This window comes from Suncus etruscus, chromosome 16, assembly GCF_024139225.1.
Source record: "Suncus etruscus isolate mSunEtr1 chromosome 16, mSunEtr1.pri.cur, whole genome shotgun sequence".
NCBI lineage: Eukaryota > Metazoa > Chordata > Mammalia > Eulipotyphla > Soricidae > Suncus > Suncus etruscus.
In genome coordinates, this window is record NC_064863.1 from 42508422 (window position 1) to 42534513 (window position 26092).

General features: G+C 43.5%; 3 protein-coding genes across 4 annotated transcripts in view; 2 read left to right on the plus strand and 1 right to left on the minus strand.

The window, feature by feature from the left end:
• Positions 1-13646, plus strand: part of CWH43 (cell wall biogenesis 43 C-terminal homolog) — a 108450-nt gene extending 94804 nt beyond the window's left edge. Inside the window, 2 exon segments of the mRNA XM_049789833.1 lie at positions 1799-1859; positions 13282-13646. Of these exon segments, the coding sequence (XP_049645790.1) occupies positions 1799-1859; positions 13282-13646 (426 nt within the window).
• OCIAD2 (OCIA domain containing 2) overlaps positions 1-26092 on the minus strand; it is a 945756-nt gene that overhangs the window by 189800 nt on the left and 729864 nt on the right. The gene's annotated exons all lie outside the window — the stretch shown is intronic.
• DCUN1D4 (defective in cullin neddylation 1 domain containing 4) overlaps positions 13813-26092 on the plus strand; it is an 80331-nt gene continuing 68051 nt past the window's right edge. The window contains exon 1 of one of the 2 annotated variants that reach the window (XM_049790168.1): positions 13813-13950. In XM_049790168.1, coding sequence (XP_049646125.1) covers positions 13926-13950 — 25 coding nt within the window. In that variant the 5' untranslated portion in view covers positions 13813-13925. The remainder of the gene's footprint in view (positions 13951-26092) is intronic. The other variant, XM_049790169.1, reaches the window with a different exon arrangement.

Genomic DNA, 26092 nt, shown 5'->3' on the forward strand with positions numbered 1-26092 from the left:
CAGGAGTGATCCTTGAGTACAGAACCAGGAGTAAGCATGCACATGATTGGCTGTGACCGTCAGTCCCAAAAAAGATTGTTTGGGGCTGAAAAGATAGCACAGCAGAGAGTGCTTGTCTTGCGTATGGTTGACGGGATAGAACTTTCACATCCATATTTCTGCCCCACTCCCTCCACCTTAATCACTAAGAGTAAATCCTGAGTGCAGAGCCAGGAGCACCCCCTGAGCATTGACCCCCAAACAAACAAACAAACAAAAAATCAGGCTGCTGAAGGGGCCTGTCCTAGTACCTGGAATGCTCCACCCTTCCACTTAGTTTATTTACTGTTAAATATCAATAGGTTTCCAGTTACCGCATTGGGGAAGTCTCTTCTCTCTCTATTCCCCATCCATTTTTCTGGCCAGATTCCTCCTGAACATTAGTTGGTCTGTTCAAATCTTTGGGGGGACTTTGGGAAAAAAAGATGATTCTTATGTGGACAGCACCAGTAGGCAGAGAACTGGGTCCCCTTTTCTATGCATTTTCCCAACAGGCCTCATGGCTTAGCCAAACAAGTGTTAGTGAGATTTCAGCCTTTACTTGGCAAAATAGCAACTTGATTTTGCTTGTACAAAATATCTTCCTTGCATGATCCTAACCCCCATGACGATAGCCATCAAATCTGTTTTTGCTCAGTGTGATATTTCTAAAGCCCAGTTGCGACACATATTGAAGGCCTTCAAAAAAGATTGTTTCTAAGACACAAACAAATGAGTATTTGTTGATTCTTTGGACTTTTTTATTTTTGAAGTAGGGCCATGATTGTTGAAAGTTTTAGAACCTAAAGACAATATGTGTTTCCCCTTAGCTCTAATTGTTTAAATTAGGAAAGGACTCTAATTGGCCCGCTGAGATCACATACTAACAGGATGGGGTGGGATTTCAGTGGACCACTCTGAAAAAGCTGCATACAAGTTGGGGAGAAGTGTGGCTCTTTCTTGCCTCCTTGGGACCAGGTATGTAGAAAGTAACTTCTGGTGGTCACCTGCTGCCTTTGACTTGCATTGGTTTCTGCCTGAGGTTTGTGCTGGATGGAATGTGCTGAACTCGCTTCTGAGTTCTCCCAGCCCAACGTTCTACTCTCCCTCTGTTCCCCTTCTGTTTTCTTCCACCAAATTCTGTAACAGTGTTGTGGAGATAAGTGGAAAAAGTCATGACCGTGTGCAGCATCAGTCAAGGAAGGCTTTATGAAGGTGAGCTTTCAGTTGAGTAGGAAAGGCTGCAAAGTTGTACACGAGGAGAGAAAGGAGGAAAGATTGGGGGCCACACCTGGCAATCCTCAGGGCTCACTCTTAACTACGCTCAGAGATCACACCTGGCAAGGCCGGGAGTGGGGGACCATATGGGGATTGGCGCCAAATCAGCTGTGTGCAAGGTAAGTGCCCCATTCGCTGATCTATCAGCTCAAGTGCTCTACCACTGAGTTATATAGTCTTGCTCCGTCTTCCCAGCAGTGGGTCTGTTTTTTTTTTTTTTTTTTAATGTAAATATATTTAGGTGGCCAGGAGAAATAGAGCAGAGGGTAGGGAGCTTGCCTTGCAAGCAGCTAATCCAGATTTGGTCCCCTGAGCCCAATGGGAGTGATGAGCCCTGAACACAGCCTGGTGTGGTCCAAAAACAAAAACAAAAACAAAAACAAAACAAAACAAAAAACCAACCAACCATACATAAATATAATTAAATTTAAAAGTAATTATCAGTTTTGATAAGAGATTTCTGTATTAATGTATCTTTATTCTCCCTTTTCTACCAATTTAGCTTCTCAGAGAACAGCTAGCTGGTCTTCTGCAAGGATCTGAGGGAATGAGATACTGGACAGGTAAGTTGTGAACACCAAGTGGGACTCTGAACACAAGCATCTCTGGGTTGGATGAACTAGGCCCGTGGCCTTGTGGAGGGGCCATGTCTGTGTTCTGCTTTATAGTGAGAGGTAGAGTAGGGTTTTTGTAGATCAAGAGAGAATTACTCCAGAAGATAAGGAAGGACATTTCCTTTTCATGAAATGATTGACACAGGCCCTTGCACACACAATTTTGTCCATACCACCTTCCAGAATACTATGGTTTGGGGCACCCTTTCACTTCTTCAGTGGTTTTCCCTTGGAGACTTGTGTGAGCTCATGGCAATCTTCATTCCTTTGGGTTATACATGGAATTACTCAGGGGTTACTCCTGGCTCTGTATTCAGGAATCACTCATAGCTGTGCTCCAGAAACCATATAAGATACTGGAGATCGAACCCAGATCAGCCCAATGCAAGGCAAGTGTTTTACCTGTTGTACTATTGCTCAGGTTCCCTCATCAGTCTTGCTTGATATAGAGGAGCAGATATTTGGGATAAATTGCTAATGTTAGGCTGGTCCTGACAGTGCATCTGTTGAAGAAAGTTTTTGTTTTTGTTTTTGTTTTGGGTCACACCCGGCAGCGCTCAGGGTTTACTTCTGGCTCTACGTTCAGAAATTGCTCCTGGCAGGCACGGGGGACCCTATGGGATGCCAGGATTGGAACCACCGTCCTTCTGTTTTTTGTTTTTGTTTGTTTGTTTTATCGGCCACACCTATTTGATGCTCAAGGGTTACTCCTGGCTAAGCGCTCAGAAATTGCCCCTGGCTTGGGGGGACCATATGGGACGCTGGGGGATGAACCATGGTCCTTCCTTGGATAGCGCTTGCAAGGCAGACACCTAAACTCTAGTGCCACCTCACCGGCCCCATGGAACCACCGTCCTTCTGCATGCAAGGCAAACGCCCTACCTTCATGCTATCTCTCCGGCCCCAATTGAGGAAAATTTTACATTACATCTCACCCTGGAGAGCCTTAGGTATTTAAAAGAAGGGGACATTGAAAGAAGGTGTAATTGGAGTCAATTTTGCCCCATGTGCAGTGACACCTTTTCAGAGATGCATTGCCAGGCCAGAAACATGGTACAGGGGGCAGAGTGCAGGTTTGGCTTGCAGCTCTCCAAGTTCAACTTTCACAATGCATGGTCCTTGAGCACTGCCCAGATTTGGCCCCACAAACAAAAATAAAGGTAACATTGGCCAGTCAGAGCACTCTGTGATGGAGCACACAATTCTTATATCTTCCAACTTGTTGCTAGATCCTTAAGAAAACATGGTTCCAGGGGCTGGAGCAGTGGCACAGCGGTAAAGTGTGTCTGCCTTGCCCACGCTAGTTTAGAATTGACCGCAGTTTGATCCCTGGCACCCCATATGTTCCCCCAAGTCAGGAGAGATTTCTGAATTCATAGTCAGGAGTAACCCCAGAGCGTCACTGGGTGTGGCGCAGACCCCTGCCCTTCAAAAAAAGAGAGAACATGTTTCCCTGTCCTGAAATTGGGGGATATTTTGTTGTATGATACCACAAACAAGGTATCATTTTGTGGTATCAGATCAGGGTATCTTTCCTGCTCCCAAGACCATGTTGGGACCAACTGCCTCAGAGTGCTAGAAAATTGGTGCAGCTTCCATGAAAGGACTTGGAGTAGCAGCTGTTGGGGGGTGGGCAGTGTGTCCTTTGTCAAAAACTCCAAAGAAACAATCTAGCCATGTAGTTAAAAGCATAACAGTGGGCCTAGATTCAGTTTGCCAGTTCTGTCCTGTTTTTAATTGTGCCTTATTCTCCTTACCTGTGAAATGGGTTTCACCAAAGTTTGCCCTCCTGGGATTGTGAGAGAGGTAAACTGAGTTGAGTTAAAAGGACCACTAGAAAAGACCTGGGGCTTAGGGAGAATTAACTTGGTGTTTACCAATGTGTGTGCACCCCAACCTATGATGTTGAATTGAAAATGTTTTCCCCAAGTTACATAACACTTGGAAGGAGACTGAGCTGACTAAGGCTATATTCAAGCTTCAAAGTTAGGAAAAAGTGTGAGTAGTTGAAGGGAAGAAAACTAAAAGGGAAGCAGATGGAGGGACTCGAGCTGAGTCTTCAGGAGACACTGATCATTCTGAGAGTTGCTGACTGGGGCTGTAGCCCTGAGATGGGAGTCTTTCACAATGAGGGCAAGGTGAACAGAGATCATGGGCATGGTGGGAGGCTGCAGAAAATGTCATTTTCCCTGTGGCCCAGTTTGGATCTGGGATAAACAAAATCTCTAAAGAGCTCTGCTCTTTTGTGCCTCTATGTCCCCTTTTCTCTCTTAGAAAGACTGTCCTTCCACAGGCCAGGGAGATAGAACTCAATGGACTGGAACATGGGTTTGTATTTTGCTTGCAGGAGGTCTGGGTTTGGTCCCTGGCACCACACAGTGAGGCTCACAAAACAAAAAGTTGTCTTCCTGAGCTATACAATTTAAATTTAAAAGCCTTTACAAAGTGGAACAAAACCAGTGCTTGCACATTTGAGAAAGAAAATATTGCTAAGAAAGCCTCAGGTCTGGTCAAAAATAAGTGTTTGGGTGTGTGTGTGTGTGTGTGTGTGTGTGTGTGTGTGTGTGTGTGCGTGCGTGTGTGTGTGTGTGTGTGTGTGTGTGTGTGTGTGTGTGTGAGAGATAGGACAGTGGGTAAGGCACCACATATGGTCTGTCTAGCACCACTTAGGAGTGATCCCTGAGCACACAACCAGGTCTAAGCCCTGAGCATTCCTGGTTGTGGTTTCAAAAAAAAATTGGGCCTGAGGGATAGGTTTAATGGGCTAGAGTGCAGGCAGGAAGCTGGGGTATGGATTTGATCCCCTGTACCATATGGTCCCTTTAGCACTGCCAGCAGTAACCCTAAGAAACAAGCTGGCAGTATCCCCTGAGCATCACAGGTGGCCCCAAAAACCAAAACCAAGCAAAAAACAAATTCCTTCAGAGCCAAGCCGTCTCTTTTTTCTTACTACTCTCCTCTGAAATAATTCACTTTACCCACTAGTTTCTTAAGATAATCCACATTATTGGCACACAGGCTCACATCCTGACAGAGAGGAAAACTCATAGAATGGAACTAATCTCTCACTAACAAAATTCCTCATGACCACTAACTAATCCTTAAAAGGCCTAGACTTAAAGGACAAGGTGAAGATGAAGCATTAATACAGTTGTTAGGGTACTTGCCTTGCACATAGCTGACCCAGGTTTGATCCCTGGCACCACATATGAGACCCCTGAGCCAGGAGTGATCCCTGAGAGCTGAGTTAAGAGTAACTCCTTAGCACTGCCAGGTGTGGTCCCCTCCTCAAAAAAAAGGGGGGGAGGGAAGTATTTACAAACTCAAATGTCTTAGAGATTCATAATTTGAGGTCATGGGGGTGTTTCCGACTTCTTAGTTTTAAACAACTTAGTTTTCTAGTTTAACTTAGTTTTTAACAACTTTGTTAAGGATTTTTTATAAACATTCAAACAAAAAGAAGTAATTTTCATTTTGAGAAATGGTGTGTGTGTATGTGTATACCTTTGTTCATACATGTGAGTTTCCAAATACTTTTGGTGGGGGAGGGGACCACACTTGAAAGTGTTTAGGGCTTCCTCTGGTTCTATACTCAGGATCACTTATGTTGGAGTTCAAGGGACCATGTGGGACGCTAGTGATTGAACCTGGGTCAGCCACTTGCCAGGCAAATGCCTACTTGCTGTACTATCACTCTGACCTAAAATACTTCTGTTCCTATTGTAGAACCACAATGCCCCCCCCCCCATCCTTAAATGTTTAGGTTCATTGTTTTCCTCCCACCAATGTGTCCCCTGTGGTTACTACAACTGGAGGTTCAGGTATGAGTTGAGACAATGCAAGATGGTAGCTGAGGCTGGTGAAGCCAGAATATAGGAACTAGAATCTACCTTGCTATTGGTTTTTGACAGTCTACCTGCCCTTCCTAAGACAGGAAATCATCCATAACATGTTCTCTCCACCATTGTCTCTTAGTAACTAGCTCCTTTCTGACCTTGTTTCCTTCCAGTGGTGACTCCATTTCCTATCGCTTGGCCCCCTAGTCTCATGTCTTGGCCCCCAGCATTTATGAAAATTTCACCTGTTACCCTTTGGGATACCCTAGAGGCCCACAAAGGGCCATAGGACCAACTGGGTGATTGAAAATTACTGCTCTCCACCAAGGAAGTGAACATGTATTCTCCACAGCTCCTGTCTGCTTCCCTCCCCCATTTCCCACTGCTGTCTGCAGGCTCCATCTGCTCTCCCAGAATGCTTCACTCTGCCATAATGAGATGCTCGGCTGCTCTGCAGCCCCTGACGTCTGGAGATGGATGGGGTCTTAGTACTGCCATGAGAGGGATGCTAAAAAGACGTTGTATTCATGGGGAAAGGCTAGAAAAGGCAAGGAGAGATGAAGAGCCCCATAACACACAGGAGCCATTGTCTAAGTGAAATGGTTGTTTTTCTGCTTGGCCCATGCTAGGTGGAGTAACTGAAACAAGGCTATATTTATGAAAATCATTATCAAGGTCATGAAGATTCAATTGAAAAATTATACCTTCTGAGATTGAATTTATGGCAACAACATTAGAACTTGATTTGCTCAATGCAATTAAAGTGAAATTGCCCAATTCATAGAGGAACATATGTAATAAATGAATATTTTAATCCAAATATGTTAAATCCCCAAGCAGGTGTGATTTCTTTTTTTTTTTTTTTTTTTTTTTTGTGGTTTTTGGATCACACCCGGCAGTGCTCAGGGGTTATTCCTGGCTTCAGGCTCAGAAATTGCTCCTGGCAGGCACGGGGGACCATATGGGACGCCGGGATTCGAACTGATGACCTCCTGCATGCTATCTCTCCGGCCCGATTTCTATAAAATAAAAAACTGGATCAAAAAAGTGTTAAGTTAAAGACTTAAGGAACCCATAGTTTTGCTAGAGAAAAAATTAGTAAAAAGGCTTATCATTATTACACTAGTTATCAATAGAAGCTAGAAATAGTTTGTAACTAAAAAAGAAATAGTTTTAAAAATGATATTTTCTCTAAGACAAGAAAAAATTGATTGCTAAATGTTTAAACATTAATGTCAAATTTATACTTTAAAATCTATACTTTGGGGCCCGGAGAGATAGCACAGCAGTGTTTGCCTTCCAAGCAGCCGATCCAGGACCAAAGGTGGTTGGTTCGAATCCCGGTGTCCCATATGGTTCCCCGTGCCTGCCAGGAACTATTTCTGAGCAGACAGCCAGGAGTAACCCTTGAGTAACGCCGGGTGTGGCCCAAAAACCAAAAAAAAAAAAAAAAAAAAAAAAAAAAAATCTATACTTTGAAATTTCTTTTTCTTGGAGAGATCCTTAATATGGTTTCTCCATTAAAAAAAAATACAGGTTTTTCTAGAAAATTTAAAAATACAGGTTTATTTTCATTTGAAATAGTCCCAAGCAGAAAAATTAGCCAATTGCACCTAGAAAAATTGCTTCAGGTTCATAGGGAAATAAGTGCAAGCATCCCATAATTGGCACCATGCATTCATTTCTGTTTCCCTCTCCTGTTTCTAAATATTTTTACAGATTTTATCTTATTCAGCTCTCAAAGGGATGATCCCCTTTATTGAGATAGAGCAAGTGAGGTCCACACTATGCCTATTCAAAAGCATGAGTTCAGAGTGGCCCAGGTGTAATAATACACAAAGACATTTGCCTTTGCCCCTGGCAGAGCAGATTCTTATACCAATAATTATAGCTCTAGTTGAAGGTACAGCTTCCAGATACAAGTAAGTGAGATCACTTATGATGGGAATACCACATACATCTCCATTCATAGAGAATTCTCTCTGGTTGATTACAATCCGTTAGGATGTCATCTTTTTAATAATCACAGCCATTTCTATATCCATTTGAATGTCCTGTATCACTTTTCATTAGGCAAACTTTTCCAAGAGGTTGAAGAGCATGGCATAGGCGCTAAGCGCTCATTTATCTTTTATTTCGCACCAGGCTAATTTTACATTGGTGGCATATTTAGGGGAAGGATTCTTTGTATGCTAATCAGGGTTTACAGTAAACTCTGGAAGGGAAGAAGGAAACCAAATTATAAAACAGTGACTGCAGAGTTACAGGGACTAGTTTAGGGGAAACAACACTAAGGATGATACATTGGGAGTAATGAATGTGCTTTTATGTGCTGTGCTTTGCTTGCATTTCATTCTTAAATTACAGGTATGAATCAAGGCCCATTATTATTACCATTTTGTAAATGAGGGAACCAAGACCCAGAAATGTTGGTTGACTTAGGGGTGGAACCAATGGAATTTTAATTTATCTGGATTTTAGGTCATCTGGTTCCAGAAAACCTATGTTTGGTTCAGGAAAAAAAAAAAAAAAGAGACAAGTGTGTTCCTAAGACAATTAAAATGCCCCAGGTAGAATTGTTTCAGAAAGTTTTGGCAAGGGTCTGTTTTGGTGGAGACATTATGGACTCAGCACAGGCTAATGACAAAGTTCTTTGAAAGTGCATATCAGTTCACAGAAGAAGCGTATGAATTCTCTGAAGTAACTTGTAGTGATTATAAAGAAGTCATGTTCTTTCTTCCTTTCAAGGGAAAGCAAACTGATAAAAGAAAAAGCATAGAAAAGCAAGAGGGATGATGAACAGCACCATCTTTTCAGCTTGTTAACCACAATCAGTTCTGTTTTGGCGACAATGAAAAAAATGTGCCTTTTCCATTAATCTGATGATAGGGACCTGACAGTATACTCTGGTATGAAAAATATTACCAATATATATATATATTTTTACCTTTGTAGATCCTGCAAACGCTGTTTACACATCTGCACTATATATGAAAAGGGATATTCTATTGTTAAAAGCTGAAATTAATCACACTATAACAGAGGCCTGTTAAAATGTTTAAAAAGCATTGCTTCCTCCCACTGATATGCCAGAAGTCCAGAGCTTATTACATTCAGCAGATCCTCATTAGATATTCTGAATAATCTCATGAATAATATATCAACAATTGTAGATAGTTCCTGTTGAAATAAGGTCAACAGGATAAAATAGCTAAAAAGAATGTAGCAATGCAGAAATAATCTTTCTGACTCATATTACTTATAATACATATCTACAAAGACAGCTAGGATGGTTAGAGGTTAGATGTTCAACTGGAGAATGAGGTCGTGCCTCACTGGTCTTTTAAAGGTACACATCCATATTCTTGCCTTCTAAATAAACCTCTTGGGTATTCTAGGTCATATACTAACCTGATTAAAAAGAGAAGGAATTGAAACCCAGCATGGGAATATCACTACACAGGGAATTTGGCTAATTAGGGGCAAAGGTTATTAATCACCCTGGGGGGGGGGAAGGTTATAAAAATTCTGTTGAGATACCTGTAAACTGGGGATATTAGTATCTCTTTGAGCTGTTGTGAATTTAGGCATAATAATTTGTAAGTAAATCACTATAGAATCAGTGCCTTATACATGAAGATACTAAGATGGTCATTTGGATCAGTTGGTTTTGAGTTTGGAGAAATGAAAATTCTTGACTTCTAATAGTACATATATTATCTGTTTCTATATTCTGGTAATCTAGCTTTATTTTTTGTAACTACTAAAGTTCTCTATATTTGCACTGAAATCTGATAAATTAGTTCTTTCCTGCTGTGTGTTTATTCTCCCAAATATTCCCATGGGTACATTTATCCATTTGAATGCGCTCAACTGCTTTTCAGAACTCTGCCTTTTTCCCTTCTAAGGTCCCTTACTCTATCTTATACAGGAAAAAACATGCTATTGTCAGATCTGTGGAAGTGGAGGCAAAGTTCTAAAATTTCAGAGATCTAGTGTGGTTCTTTTCACTTAAGACAGCCCTATTTCTCATCTAGTTGAGGGGATTCCAATAGAAGTATCTGATTAAATTAATATCATATAACTAATACCATAGAAAAATTCCAATTAAATTAGGTATCAGCTTTTTGTTTAGAGGCCATAACCTGTGGCACTCAGGGCTTACTCCTGCTTCAAACCTGTGTCAGCTGCATAAAAAGTAAGCTTCTTACCCTCTGTACTCTCTCTCTGGTCCTTATGTCAGCTGACATAAAGTAACTTGTCTAAATATTATCAGGTAGCCAGGTGAAGCAAAGTGTCACAGATTACATTACTGTCTTTTACAGTCCCAAGGCAATTAATTTTTTTTCTCCAAGGATTTAAATTTAAAATGCAGAGAAACCTAATATCATTATCTCAGTAAATATCCCCTTTGGGATCAAGTTATTTGTGAATGGTACCAATGAAGAAAAAAACTGAAATATTCTAGTTTCCAAATTCCTGACGAATTCCCTCGAAAGGAAGGCAATATCCCAACTATATGAAGTACAGAATTGATATTAGTTTGATATAATATCTTTGTAGTGGGAGTAATAGCCTATCCATCTTTGAAATGAGAAACTCTGATATTGGACTGTGTGGTATTGAGGGGAGAGCTGATCTAGAAGTTGCAGGTAGTTGATTGCTTTGCTAATACTGCTGAATGAACTGGATTAGACATTTCTCTTTGGATCTCAAGTCTCATATTCCTTCCCCCCTTTTAACTAGTATATTTCACCCATCCTAATTATAGTTATAAAAGATAAGATATAATTATGTTCCCTCATAATCTGATAATCCTGATAATTATTTCAATTTTACAAGTTTTTTATAATTCTTAAAATGATTTTATATTGATGTAGGTAATGATTTACAATATTGTCAATTGTGTTTTCCTGTGTACATAATTCCAGCACCACACCCTTCACCAGTGTGTAGGTTTCTCTTTCCCAGGATCCCCAACATCCCTCCCTTTCAATGCTGTTGCTGTTGGACCTTTTTTGGCTACCTGTAGTATATATCTTTAAGCCCCACATATAAGATAGATAATTTTGTATGTATACCTTTTATTCTGATTTATTTAGCCTCATATCCTCTAGGTCTACCCATATCACAGAAAATGGCATTGTGTTGTTCCTTCTTTGAGCTGTATAAGTATATGTACAGATACCACAGCTTCTTACTCATTCACCCATAATTAGTTATTTGTTTCCAGATCTTTGCTATTGTACTAAGTACTGAGATGAATATAGCTGTGCATATATCCTTTTGACTTAATGGCTTTGTTTTAGGGGTAGATGTCAAGAAGTGGTATCATGGGGTCATATGGGAGTTCTATTCCTATTTTTTGGTGTGATATCGCCATATAGCTTTCCACAGAGGCTGAACCAGATGAATGACATACCTACCAACAGAGAATAAGGATTCCTTTTCACCACAATCCTGCTAACATTGGATGTTTCCTGTCAACTTTAATATTCTTAAAAAGAGGAAGTGCTAGATCTGCTAAAAACTATTTTTCCCTAAATTGAAATTTCACAGTACAGTCAAATATTCATTTGTTACAAGGAACAATTAAAATAGTCCTCACAAATTGTAAGCACTGTCTTATCTACTAGTCATTTAACTGAACTTGTTTTATTATTTATGAAGTACTGTGAGTAGTGAGGCTTAGTTAACAAAGATTTCAATACTCAAACTGCAGTTGACCAGATCAGCTAATACGAAGATCTGTCTACAAAGATCTAAGACACTTGAAGTATGAAAATAATCATATTCAGCCAATGATAAGTTGATGCAGAGTAAGAAAAAAGGTTGACACTAAGAAGTTCTGTCTATATTGCAATGAAGGCCTCAAGAATTTGCAGCCTGTGAACTCAGAAAATAAGGATGGACTTCTGTTGACAAAAAAATTTAAAGAAGTTAATTTATGACTAGCATATGAATTTTAAATGAAAATATTTTTATTTTAGATTTATTTATTTATGTCTCCCAGAAAATAGTACTGTGTCCTTTTATTACACTAAATAAGGTGTTATTTAGTGAGGTCCATTTAATTGTCAATTGGGATTTATTTCTGCTTGTCTTAGATTTATAGTAATCATTTTGATAAAGATTTACTAGAAGTTAAAAAAAAAAAAGAAAAAAGGTTGAACATTTCACAGCTGTTTATAGAAACCATGTGTTCCTTGAGTGCTGAATCAGGTTCTTCAGATAACTTAACCATTATACATATTACGAATTTTGCTATCAATAAATTGATAGAGAAAAATGCTTTGGTAAAGCTAATTCTCTGTTTACTTTAGAAAGGTATTAGAAAGCAAGCCATTCCGTTTTTAAAGTAATATGATTAATAGTAAAAATAATAGAAATAACAGAAAATAACGTCTATAAGAAAACATGTATAAGAAGTATAGAAAATAACATGTAGAAGCCTTATGTAATTGATTGTCCTAGATAAGCCCATGACTTAGATCAAAGGTCACCCATGTACAATCCATTGTCTTGAGGAACCTGAAGGGGATAAATTCAAGATTCAAAATTCTGAGATGTTCTATCAAAGTGATTCATAAATGCTTGATCAAAATAACAGTAGATATAAACATTACAAGGGTGTAAGTAATTAATGAGACATTAGGGATTAAGAGGGTCAGTGTCAGATAGGGCCAGGAGAGTAACAGAACTGTTTGGATCCCAGCTGTTAAATACCGTATTGATGTCTTAACATTTAGGCCCTGATTGGAAACCTCAAGTTCTGATCCCCGGAACTCCAAAGACTCGTCTTTAATTTAGAAATCTGAAGTCCTAGGGGGACTGTGGTGTCATCCATTCTGAGGCCGGATGGGTGGAGTCCCTGCTGCTGGCCTTTGGGTTTACAGGACAATTCTAGGGTGGCTACTCGGGTGGGGGAAGTCAGGAGCGGGCTGAGTGAGGCTCCCTTGATCTTCAAGTAAATATATCCCTCGACAACACAGGGTAAGTGTTCCAGGAGTTAATTTCCAAGAATCTAAAAAAAATCGGCGGAACCTAAGAAAATGGTGCGAAGCATTGGCTTGGACAAACTTAAGTGGTTTGGAAAGATGTGCTGAACGCCTTCCTCCAGCCCAGGGCCATTTGGTTTCGTTTTCTGGATGCAAGCAGCGTCCACGATGATGTCCTGACGTCTCTTAACCGGGTGAGCTGACCCCATTGGTGCTGGTGGACTTGCAAAGCCTGAGCCTGGAGCACTCTGCTGTGATGTGGCTCTGGATTTCCTGCAAGCCCGCGCCAGAAGAGAGTGAACCATAATTATCCCTGCAACGTTCCAAGCCCTGTTTGTGACGAAGGAGGGGAAAAGAAATGTGTTGCCTCTGGAAGTGTATCTGGAAAACCCGGGAAGAAGCTGGATCATTGCAAAGGGGAAAGATGAGCTTAGGGCTTGCAAGGTTCTTACTGGAGGATTTGCTGTCAATGAAGAGGCGAGGCTTCTTTATTCAATTTGCAACACTAGGAGCCCCCAGAGTGCTGAACTCTGACAGGGAACCGCTCCAAGGGAGTTCAAAACGAACCCAAGACTCAAGACGCTTCGCTGCAGGCGGGAGAGAACCCACGGCACCCCACGATAGCCTGGACACCCCACTCTGTTCTCCGGGGGGACCAGTCGGCGTGCTTTGTCTCAGAGACCGATTACGGTTTCCCGGTTGGTTTTGCATTTCCACCAATCCCGTCCGCCGCGGGGCGGGGCCCCGGGGGTCAAAGTTCAGCACTCATTCCTCAACCTCGCTCCTCCACGCGCTTTCGGACTCCCCTGGGGATGAGTGACAGCAGCCTGGACCAATCGGCGAGCAGAGCCCGGGGAGGCGTGGCCTCAAGGGGCGGGGAGAAGCCTCCGAGGGACCAATAGCGTGGCACCTGGAGGGCGGAGCCTAGGTGCCAGCCCCGGCACGGCATTTTCCGCACTCGTCTCGACGAATGAGAAGCGCGAGTGGGCGGGCCCTTAGCGAGGCTGAGCCAATGGGCGGGGAGAAGAGAGAAGTGGGCGGGGCTGGGAGCGCTTTTGGCGACGGCGGCGGCGGCGGCGGGGTCCTCCGCTCGGAGCTGCCTCGAGGTGCTCAATTAGGGCGAGCCTGTGGCGGGGGGACCGCGAGGCGAGCGCGGGGAGCGGGGTGCGAGCTGTCCGAAAATGCACTCGGATGCCGCCGCTGTCAGTGAGTAAAACGGAGCGAGCGAGAGGGCTGGCTGGCATTCACCCCCTGGGCTCCCGCATTGCTTGCTGGCTGGCTGGCTGGCTGGCTTTCTTGCTGCGAGGCGCCTTGCCCGGGAGCCCCTGCCCTGGAGGAGCCACCCCTTCTCCCTTCCCTTCCCTTCCCTTCCCTTCCCTTCCCTTCCCCTTCCCCTCCCGGCCCGGGGCGGGTGGTGGCGCTGCGGGCGAGCGTGGCTGGGGGTGGGGGGAAGGGGCCGGCTCGGAAGGCGGGGAAGGCGGAGGGGAGGCGAGGCCGGGCGAGGCGAGGCGAGGCGAGGGGGTGGGGTGGGACCTCAGTGTCCCGGGTGAATGGGCCTGGGGTGCTTGGTGGAGGTGTGGTGGGTCGGGAGCCCCGAGAGAGCCGGCGGGCTTTGCGAGGGTGGAAGATTTCTCTCCAAAGGGCTGCGGAGCCAGCAGGCTCGGGTGAGGAGTGCTCGGGGGAACGGGGCTTCGGAGGGGCGTCGGGGCAGGGACAATGGATGGCGGGGTTGTGGGGGCTTGAACAATGGGGTGTGTGATGGGGGAGCCATGGGGCTGCTGCAGCTGGAGCGGATCTCAGCCGAGGTCACTAACGGGCGAGGGGGATGAGATGGATGGAGGGTGGAGGGGTGTGATGGGAGGAGAGTTGGGGAGAACGGGGTGGTGGTGGGATCTCAGAGTGGGGGGGTGAGAAAGAGGGGTGACAGGGTGGAACGTGTGGGACGAATGGAGGGTTGATGGGGAGAAGAGGAGCGAGACTGGGAGGGTTTTTTGGGGGGAGACCGGATGGGGGCCAGGGACAGGGGGAGGAGGGGAGGAAAAGGAGACTGGCTGGGAGGGGCCTGAGCTGGAGGAAGACTTGGGGTGTCCAGATTCGGGTGCACGAGGCTTGGGGGGAAGGAAGGAGGGAGGGAGGATGGCAGGATGTGTTGCTGGAGGTGGGAAGAGAAAGAGGACAGTCAGGGTCCCTGCCTGGGGGAGAAGAAGAGTTTGGGGGTGCTGGGGGGCGCAGGGGGCGGGGCTGGAGTGAAGGGGGGCGGGGAGGTGCCCCGAGCTCGGCGCTGGCGGCGATCAAGTCGTCTCCCCCTCCTCCTCCTCCCCTCCTCCTCCCCCCCCCCCCGGATCCGCGGGGAAGCCAGCGAGGTCAACGTCGGCGCTTGCCTCCCGATCTGGGCTGCAGCGAGGAGCAGGAGCGCCTGCTGCGGGGCTTTCCCCCTTCTGGGACTAGGAGGAATCAGGCCCTTAATTTAGCCAGGTTTGGGGAGCTGGAGAGGATCGGTTGGGATCGGGAGGTCTGGAGGCGGGGGTCCCCTGGCAGGGCTTTGCGTGGGTTTGGCAGTCTGTGACGCAGTTGTCTTTCAATTTCTTTCGGGTGGTCAGGTGTGCAGGCCGGCGCCCTGGGGGGGACCCCTAATCCTGCAAGCCTTGCGGAAACGTCTGGGCTAGAAGGACTTCTTCCCCATTCGGGCCCTAAGAGCATCACGCAGGAATGCAGGGCGTGGGAGGGCAAAAAAGCGCTTTTGGGGTTTTCCTTTAGGGTCTGATCTGTCTCCCAAGTCTCCGGGTGGAAAAGGGGGAAAGGCAAGGCAAGGCTCAGTTCAGCTAGGCTGTCGCGAGGAATTCTGGGACTTGTAGTTCCCGCCGCGCCGGGTCGCGGTTGGGTTGGCTGCACGTGGGTAACTGTGGCAACCGGGCCCAGAATGCAGCGCGCGCCTCGGAGCCTCCCCCCCCCCCCAAGCTGGGCCAATTCGTGCTGGATTCCCCCGGGCGACCCCAGTCTCAGTCTCCAGGGGACTGGAGTGGTTTACCAAGCGAGGCCTTTTCTCCCAGTGTCCACGGGGGAGTTAAGAGCCAAGGCAAGCCAAGAGCAGCACTTCATGCATGTAACAGGGTTCTCGAGTTAATGATTTTAACCTTGCACTGGAGATGTCCTTTATTTGTGGAATTCATACATAGTTTTGGAGACATTTACCACACACACACACGGTGGGGAAACTTGGGGCAGCACCATAGAAAACCCTGTGTGTAAAATGATGTATTGCAGCCATGGATATGTGTACATACACTTGGTTACAAGGTTTGGTCTTAACACACCATCTGGGAAGGCAAGATGATGGGTCCACTCTGGTGCAGATAATGTCAGTTTCGTGTTTTTATTTCTTGTTTGGGTCGCCGTCATTTAAATGAGTTTTAGGAAAACTAAAGGTGGTTTTTGAATGGCTTGAGTGGTGATGGAGGTGATGCCGCAGAATTTAGGGTGGAATTTAATGATCCGTCCCATTCGTAACAGCCCCAAAGTGTGGATGTGAAGACGAGCAAAAGGAATAAATAGTATGTGCTGTCTTCAGTTTTCGAAGAAGCGTGGTAAGCAGAAGAGACTTACCTGCTTAGGTAAGCTGGGTAATGTAAAAACTCGGTGGATCATCATAAGAACTATTTTTGTTTTTGCTTTTGTTATTGGGCCATACCCGGCAGCGCTCAGGGTTTACTCCTGGCTCAGCACTCAGGAATTACCCATGCCTGGTGATTCTCTGGTGACCATATTGATGCCTGGGTCAGCCAGGTGCAAGCGCTATTGCTCGGGCCTTGCTTTTCTTTCTATTAAAATTTTTTTTTAGCTGTGGATTTAATTCTACTTCTTTAAAATTAGTGATGCCCTTTCAGTTCTTCAGACCTAATAATTTTTTGCTCATTTCTTTAGCCTTTTACATGCTGTGTCATTAGAATCTGATGGAGAAGGCCATTAAATTAGAGATGACATTATCTTTATGTGATATATAAGGTACTATTGAAACGATTTGGTTAGTGGTTCTTGGGATGCTATGATGAACACTCATGACTAAAACGTATACTGAATTTATGTATTTGAAATCCAGTTTTCAACCAGGATGGAAAAGAATTTAGGTGTGCTTGGGGGATATTTTATATCTACCTAATGTTTAAGTCCGTGGTGAAATGTTTAGGATCTGGATAAGCAAACTGATAGGCAAAATATGTACATGGACTTGTCATCTGAAACATACTTGTCTGATATCAAAAATAAACACTTGTGGTTTCAGATGGCATTTGGAAATATTCCCATTATGCTAGTCAATTTCTTCCCTTTATCTTTTATTGTTATATCTCAAAAGACTAGTGCCTTTTCTCACACACAACCCTCTGATCTCAGCCCCTACACTTACCTTATTAACTGACACTTGATGCTCATTTTTGGGTTCCTTTTTATTCATTTATTTTATTGTATCTTTTATCTTTCTTGCTAATTTAGCTGTGTATTTTATACAAATATTTGTTACAATTGTCTAGAATTCTTTTGATGTTAATATTGGGTTATCTTCTGTACCACTAATTCCAGAAAAGAAAACCTCCCTGATTTTCTTCCACCAGCAGGACTTTTCCCACATTTACTCTTTTTCTTCCTATTTTTACCTTCAGAAAGTATCCAACTAGCACTAGGTAACATGTTCTTATGTTACTTAATGTGTTTCTTGTTGCTGTTCTCATCTTTAGTTATTCCTGGGAGCTTTATTAGCGTATTGCTTATTTATTATTTTATTAGCGTATTTCTCATATGGGTCTGCCCTCTTTTTTAATGGTAAGAATTGTATTACTCTACTAAATTTGTAGGTTAATTTTGTATTAATTTATATTTTGAATTAAGCTACTAAATATGTAGCCTACTCAACTTGTCAGAAACTGATGACCTTGGCTTCTGGTGATGAAGGTGCCTTCTGCAGTTGGCAGTCCTTTCCCATTTACCTTCCATTGTAGCTTTTATGATTTCAGTCCTTTCACCTTAGTATTTTGCTTATCAGAGGCCTCTGGTTCATTGCCTCCTGTTTGCAATTTGCTTCCTATAGTTCAGGCTTCCAGCCTGTATTAAGAATGGCAGAATGAAGTGAGCTCAGAAGGTCACCTTGGAGATTTCCCATTTACAATCAATCAGTAGACCCCATCTCTTGGCCTGTTGGTTGGAAAGGAGGTAGGAAAGTGAAAGTGGGTATTTTCCTGTTTCTGCTCTGGGACTTGTCTTTGCTAGAATGGAGGAAGGAATCAGATCAAAATCTGCAGTTTACAGTCTGAACCAACTGCTTGATCCAGGTGCCACTGCTATGGTGTAGTCTTTATTTTCTATCATTCATAAAGTAGAGATGACTTGGGGCCCAGAGAGAGTACTGTGGGTAGGGTGTTTGCTTTGCATTCACTGTCTAGGTCTTGATCCTCAGGGACCCCGTATGGTACCACAAGCCCCCACCAGGAATAAACCCTGAGCACTGCCAGGTGTGGCCCAAAGAACAAACAGCAAAATAACGGTAACTCTTATAGACTCCCTTCGAAGAGGAAACTATAGATCAGATTTATAGTCTTCATTGTAAAAATGTTAGCTGTGTTATACAGTAGGCTAGTATATTTGGCTATAAGCTTCATAGTAGCCCAGAGAACTAGATCATTGGTTTTTACTTAGTAAACAGCAGCAGTTCTGTTTAATCTCTCACTCAAACTTTGCAGTTTTTTCTCATTCCCTGGTAGGTAGTAAGAGACAGCATCTCTTCTCCTGGTGTTCCCTTTCCCGCTATCTCTGGCCACGCCTTGACCTCTAAATTTATTCCTCTGCATCACAGCTGAATATTATTTTTCCCCTTGTCATTCTTTCACTCTGAAATCTCAGGACTTCTCAGCTGCTTCATTGAATCCTGACTCTTAAGAATCCGAGGTTAGTCTGACTTCATCTTTTTCTTTCCCCGGGATGACCACTCATGCAGAATTCTTTGTGTTTGCTCTTTTCTCACTCTTCTCCAGTAATCTCCAAAGTACTGCTTCTATTCTTTATTCTCTTTTTTTTGGGGGGCGGAGGGGGTTGGGTCACACCAGGCATTGCTCAGGGGTTACTCCTGGCTGTTGCTCAGAATAGCTCCTGGCAGGCACGGGGACCATATGGGACACCGGGATTCGAACCCCAACCACTTTGGTCCTGGATCGGCTGCTTGCAAGCACAAAACACTTCTGTGCTATCTCATCCGGGCACCTCTTTATTCTCTCTCTCTCTCTCTCTCTCTCTCTCTCTCTCTCTCTCTCTCTCTCTCTCGCTCTCTCTCTCCTCCCTCTCCTCCTCCCCTCTCCCTCTCTCTCCCTCCCTCTCTCTCTCTCTCTCTCTCTCTCCCTCTCTCTCTCCTCTCTCTCCCTCTCTCTCTCTCTCTCCCTCTCCCCTCTCCCTCTCCCTCCTCTCCCTCTCCCCCTCTCCCTCTCCCTCTCCCTCTCCCTCCCTCTTGTCTCCCCTTCCCCCTCCCCCAGCCGCTCCTGACATGGGACATGAGGGATATGGGATGCCAGGGATCGAACCTGAACCCGGGTCTGTCCTGGGTCAACTATATGCAAGGCAATTGCCCTACTGCTGTGCTATAACTTAGGTTCCCTTGGTTTTCTCTTGATGATTGTTGCTTGTTTATTTGTCCATGCCCCACTTAGATCACTATCTTTGAGATCGGCACTTGTGTGTGCCTTGCTTAGATTCTTAAATATATATTAAATTGAACTTAAATGGTTGGCTTTTGAATAGTTAATTATGTGGAAATTTTTGATTTCTTCTCCTGCTGTCCAATATGCTTTTAAGTCATCTTTCATTATCTTGAGATTTTCCTCCAGAGAATTTATTTCCAGGCCAGCTTTCACTTCTTTATTCATATTGTCCCCCCCCCTCCTCTCTCTCTCTCTCCATGTTCCTTCTCTATTCACATTATCTCTCTCTCGTCAGCCATATGAGGACCAGTTTAAACATTTCTTTTAAAACATATGCAGTTTGCCATTTTGTAGAATGCCTAGGGACTTGAGAAATTCTTTAGTAGGCAGTGAAATGCTGGCATGTGGTGTGAGTTTGGAGGTTTGTGTGTAAGTACACCTGTGCTTTTGCTTTTTGGATTTTGTCTTACCGTCTGTGATAATGGGGTGCTAGAGATGCTTTTTCTCGAACTCTCTTTTATGGCCAAATTATACTTGTAAGGTTTATTTCTTAATGATAACAATGCACTGAAGTCTCAAAAATTGTTTCTTTTCCCCCTTTATGGGGGGGCAGGGCTAGGACTTCATATATGCAAAGTATGAGCTATACCCCTGAGTGCCATTCCTGTACAAAATAGCTTTTTCTTCATTTATGAAGGAAGCTTTGTTAGTTAAAGGTGGATTTCTTGAGAATCTGATCGTTAATACACATGCCATTAATTGGTTGAACACTTGAGTGTTAAATTTTTTCATTACCATGTTCTTATTCTGAAAATCAGGTAAGGGAATGAGCTCCCTTTTATATATTTAAAATATATTTTTATATAAATATATATGCATATATTTAAAATATTCTTTTAATAGCAAAAATTACTAAAATACATCTTAAGTAAATCATACTGTATTTTATTATTTTTCTTAGGTTTGACTTTGGGGTACACAGAGCAATACTTAAGGGTTACTCCTAGCTCTTTGCTCAGGATTTACTCCTGGTGGACCATGTGGGATGCTGGGGATAAAAGCTCGATCTGTGTGCAAGAGAAGTGGTATATCTACTGTACTATCTCTTCGCTCCAAAGTAGAATCATATTTAAACAGCCATTGTTTGGCTCTTCAGACTAAAATTCTTTTTTTCCACACTGTTCAGTATTCTAAAAACGTAGATGCATGCTATTTCAGATTAGATTATTTTTTCTCTTAATAGAAAAACTTTGACTGACTTAGCCTAGAAAGGTAGGCGTATAGTCTTTGGAACTAGTTCATATACTGAGTCAGTCTCTGTGGTATGAAAAAAGACCCCTGCTCTCCCAAATAGAGTTACTTTTTGCTAGGATTCCTCCCAGTTCTTCCCAATTTTGCTAGAATTCTTCCCAATTCCAATTTGAGAATTTTTCTCCCCCACTGTTGACTATTTCCTTGAATATCTTTCATGACTTGCTGATGCCTGTGTCAGAATTCTCAGTGACCATGAGGGCCTATGCATATTTGTCATGGTCATAGTCTTGGGGCCCTGGCTCATTGAGGCATTTCTCCCTTAGCTGGCAGAGGTGCTTAGACACCTCTATGCCCATGTGGATCTTACCAGCTAACATGAATAGCTCTTTCTAGAATCTTTGGAGGTCGCAGTCCTACCCTTGCTCTTGTGGCAGGTATATTCTGCTGTGTTGCCCATAGACATTGCTTTGGTTCTGTGCTTAGCTTTCCTGAGAGCTGCTTTAGACTGTTCAGTAGTTGTTTTGAGTGCATGTGCTTGCATGTTGGAGGGAGAGAGAGGGACAGGGGAGAGAGAGAAATGAGACTGTTCTGCTTAAAATAACTAATTGGTTTCTGATGTTTAAAACTAAGAATTCTGGCAATTTGACTGTTTAGGCCTCTCACCAGTCCAAACGTGGCAGGCTGCATGCTGGACTCTGTTCCAAAGTTCTGGCTTCAGGTGACCTAGGGATGATGCCAGTTGTGAACTGTCTTTGCTAGTGGTTAGGTAGAATGCTTAACTTAAGCCCCCATTGGATATCATTTTATATGGGGCATTTTAACATTTTTTCCTAATTGTCTTGTCCCTTAAAAATCTGCAGGCCTTCCACGCACTCAGCCAAGGTTCACTCTCTGGCATATCATATTGTCCCTGATCACTCTATCTGTCTGTCTGTCTGTCTGTCTGTCTGTCTGTCTGTCTGTCTATCTATCTATCTATCTATCTATCTATCTATCTATCTATCTATCTCTATCTTATCTATCTATCTATCTATCGATCTATCATCTATCTATCATCTATCTAATCTATCATCTATCTATCACCTATCATCCATCCATCCATCCATCTATCCATCCATCCATCCATCTATCATCTATCTATCTATCTATCTATCTATCTATCTATCTATCTATCTATCTATCTATCTATCTATCGGGTATTCAAACCAAATGTGTAACTACTTTTGCTACTTTTGGGATGATTTGGGAGATTATTTCTGGAAATAACGTTTGACTAGGTGAAATATTTGTTTAGTCAAAATTATTTGATGGTCTTAAGGCTGATATATTGGGCATAATTTACTTAGTAGAAAATTGTATCTTGGGGCCGGAGAGATAGTACAATGGATAGGGCACATGCCTTGTATATGACTGACCCAGGTTTGGTCCCCATTATTCTATGTGTTCTCTCAAGCCTACTGTTAATGATCCCTGATCCCAGAGCCAGAACGTGTAAGCCCTACCTACAGGTGGGATAGCCTCAAACCAAACCAAAATTTTATCTTATTTATGACAAGTATACTTCCATCACCATAAACAAAATGATTAATGGAACATTTTCTGCAAGAGTTCCCTTGTAATCTGTGCTTCCTCACTTTAGACTTTGGGTGCCATTTTAGATTTTTTTTCTTTCCTGTCGTCTGTGGGTCATTTTGTTGTGATAATATTAAATAGTAAGGGTCAGGAAGATGAGAAGAGCAATACCAAAGATCAAATGAGGTAAGACATAGAAAGTGTGGGTTTTTTTGGTTGGAGAGAGCACAGTGGTAGGGCATTTGTCTTCCATGCAGCTGACCCGGGAGGAACCAGGTTTGATACCCGGTATTCCATGTGGTCCCCCAGTCTGCCAGAGGCGATATGTGAGTGCAGAGCCAGGAGTAACTTCTGAGCGTCACTGGGTGTGGCCTAAAAATCAATCAATCAATCAATAGTTAAAAAAAGAAAGGAAAATGTGTTTTTTGTTTGTAATGATTACTGTGTGAGGACACTCTTATTTAAAATGAGCCTGGCAGGAAAAGAGACTGGTTTTTAAGAAAGAAAGAATCCAGGGAGGCCCAAACACTGGGTATTTCTAACTGCCAGGCACCATTGTAACAACTAAGAGTACTGGGTCCTATCCTTATATTTCAGGACCTTTTGTGGAGTTTAGTGGCCTGGAGGTGGGGAAACAATGGCTGGTTACCAGGGTCATGGGACCCCAGAATGCTGTGGAGTGGTTAGCAGGCCATTTCTTCCCAGGTGGTGGCAGGCACAAAGCAGAGTTAACTCATTGACTCCTCATTGAAGTTTCCTTATAAGGCCGTCTCTGGTAGGCCGTTTTATAAATTGAGATTTCTGCTTTTGGCAGTGCAATATGAGAATGCAATATGGATCTGACCCACACAAGTCGCATTTGGGTTCTTTTAGTTTTGTAGCATGAAAAACTTATTTGAAATTATTGTGTTTTGATTATTTAGCCTTAACGGGAATTATTTATATTGACAAAAGAGCTTAACCCTGTCTTCTATAAATGTCTCTTAGTTGGCAAACAGTTGTAAATTGGTAAGATACAGCATTAGAAACACCACTTTTGGAGGCTAGGGAGATAGTGAAGTACTGGACTGCAACACTATGTGCAGGGTTTGATCTCTGATACTGCATGGTCCCAATGCTGAACTGGAGAGTAGCCCTTCACTTACTGCTTGGTATTGTCCCTATACAAAAATAAGAGAGAATCTCTCTTCGGCAGAAGAGGATTGAACCATACTCCTGGCTGTGTGCAGGGAAAGTGCATTAACTCTTGTACTGTATATATCTTCAGCCCCTAAAATATTACTTTTTATAATAAAAAAATAAATGCCAGGGGCCAGACGGTGGCGCAAGCTGCAAGGCTCAAGCCTTGCCCACGCTAGCCTACAACAGACTGATTTGAACCCCCAGCGTCCAGTACAGTCTCCCAAGCCAGGAGCGATTTCTGAGTACATAGCTAGGAGTAACCTCTGAATGTCACTGGGTGTGGCCCAAATGCCAAAAAAAAAAAAAAAAAAAAAAAAAAGGGTGCCACTATATAGGCCAGATTTTATGTTCCTAGCCATTTTGAGACAGAACTCTTCTTGTTTGTTGGTTTTTGTTTGGGGGCCACAACTGGCAATGCTCCAGTGGTTACCTCTGGCACTACCCTCAGGAATCACTCTTGACAGCGCTCAGGTGGCCATATGTATTTTTAGAGATTGAACCCAGGTGGGCTTCAAACCCTGGTTGGTTTTGTGCAAACAAGGTAAGTGCCTTACCCACTGTACTATTGCTCCCACCCAGAGTTCATTTTGTAATGTGATTTAAAAAATAAAACAAACTTAAAATTGCACTTGGTACTTTTTAATTTGGTCTTGGGGTCACCCTCCAGCAATGCTCATGAACTGAGCAAATTATGTGCTCCAGCCCTTGGAACTATCTCCCCAGCTGCTGGTACTCTCTTTTAAAAATAGATGTGCTGGGCCAAGGAGATAGCTCAGCAAGCCACAGGTCTGTTCCCCATTTTCCTGGCACTTCTGGGTATAGCTCTGCCAGGCTGGACCTCAGGTCTGAGCACAAACCCATTGGGTCTAGCATTGTGGGCTGGTTAAGTGTCATCAGAAGTGACCTCTGGGCTTCAAATCGCTGCTGGTGAAACTGAAAGATGAAACGAGAGTTGTTCTGTATGTGCCAATTTGTGAGGACTGTATTTATGGGTGAATTATACACTCTGCCTTCTGCAGCCTTCCAGGGTACTAAGTGGCATCTAACAGCACGTTAGATTTGCTCAGGTTGACTAGAAGAAAATCCCGCTTCACTCTCCCTCACCCCACATGCAACTATTTTCCCTCTCAGGAAATTTAACATAATACAGCCTTTATCACCTCTGCTCCACTTCATTTTGGTCTTGGGTTCTGGCTTCAGCATTGTTGCCAAAGTCATTGGATAATTTCCACATTGTTAAAATGGGTGACGACTTTTTGGGGTTACTGTTGGCAGTACTGTGGACTACTCTCGTTCAGTGTTGGAGGTCACTCCCTGCAATGCTGGTGGGCTTGGGGATGCCAGGGACACCATGTAGTGCCAGAAATTGAACCCGAGGTTCCCACTTGTCAGGCATGTGCTCCAGCTCCCTCCACCACTTTTTTTGGTGTTTGGTTCACACCCACTGGTGCTCAGGTTCTCCTGGCTCCATGCTCAGAAATTGTTCTTGAAGGCTTGCGGGACCATATGGGATGCCAAGCATTGAACCCAGGTGCTGCTGGATTTGCAAGGCAAACGCCGTACCTCTAGTGCTATCGTGCACCTTAAGGAGTGAGTGGAATGACAGGTGAATGATACTGCAATAAAATTGTTAGAGAATGTCTGGTGAATTCATGGAAGGATCTGCATCTGGTTCGCAACGGAGATGGATGCTGCCTTGGAGAAGGACATCGGTGTGTGTGTGTGTGTGATGAGGTAGAGGAGACCACTTAGTATTAAGTGAGAAGGTCCTGAAGTAGAATCAACTGAAAGTGTTCCAGGATGAGAGAGGGAAGGAGAGGGAGATGGCTAGTTCAGATCCTATAGGTCTGTGCACAGACTAGTGACTTAGATTTTTGTCCTTTCATGCTGCCTCCTTGATAAGAATCAAAGGTGTTACAGGTCCTTTGCAGCTTGGCTGGAGTCACTTCTAGACACTTGATGTCCTCTCTGGATCTGAAACCCATAGACCAAATCAAACATCCAGCCTGGGGGCTCCAATAGCGCTTTTCCTTCTTATCTTGGTGTGCATTTATATTTGAGGAGGATGGCATTTGCTTACCATTTGGAGACTTCTAAGGAGTCTTTGGTGAGTTCAGTAGAGAGGCCTCTAGGTCATGTCTGTCCCAGAAATGGGGTAAGTGGATAAATGTTGATGTACTATCTTTCTCGTCCTCATTAACTGTTAATTCTCAGTTTTCTTTTTTCCCTCCCAATACAAGGCCATTCTGCCTTTTCCTCTAACGTTTTTTTTTTTTTTTTTGGTTTTTGGGTCACACCTGGCAGCGCTCAGGACTTACTCCTGGCTCTATGCTCAGAAATCTCCCCTGGCAGGCGTGGGGGACCATATGGGATGCCGGGATTCGAACCACCATCCTTCTGCATGAAAGGCAAACCCTTACCTCCATGCTATCTCTCCGGCCCCCTTCTAAAGTTCTTTACTAGTTTAGTTTGTCAGACTTCTATTAAGTATATATCTGTGCACGGTGTTGCATTAGACACACTCATGGTTGAGAATATTGCTCACTGGCCAACTGGAGTTTAGATAATAATAAAGTATCCTTATGAATTCTTAGTGTCCAAATGAAAGAAATACTTAAAATAGCAATAACGATGGTAATTTTCTTTTTATACATTTTTTTCTC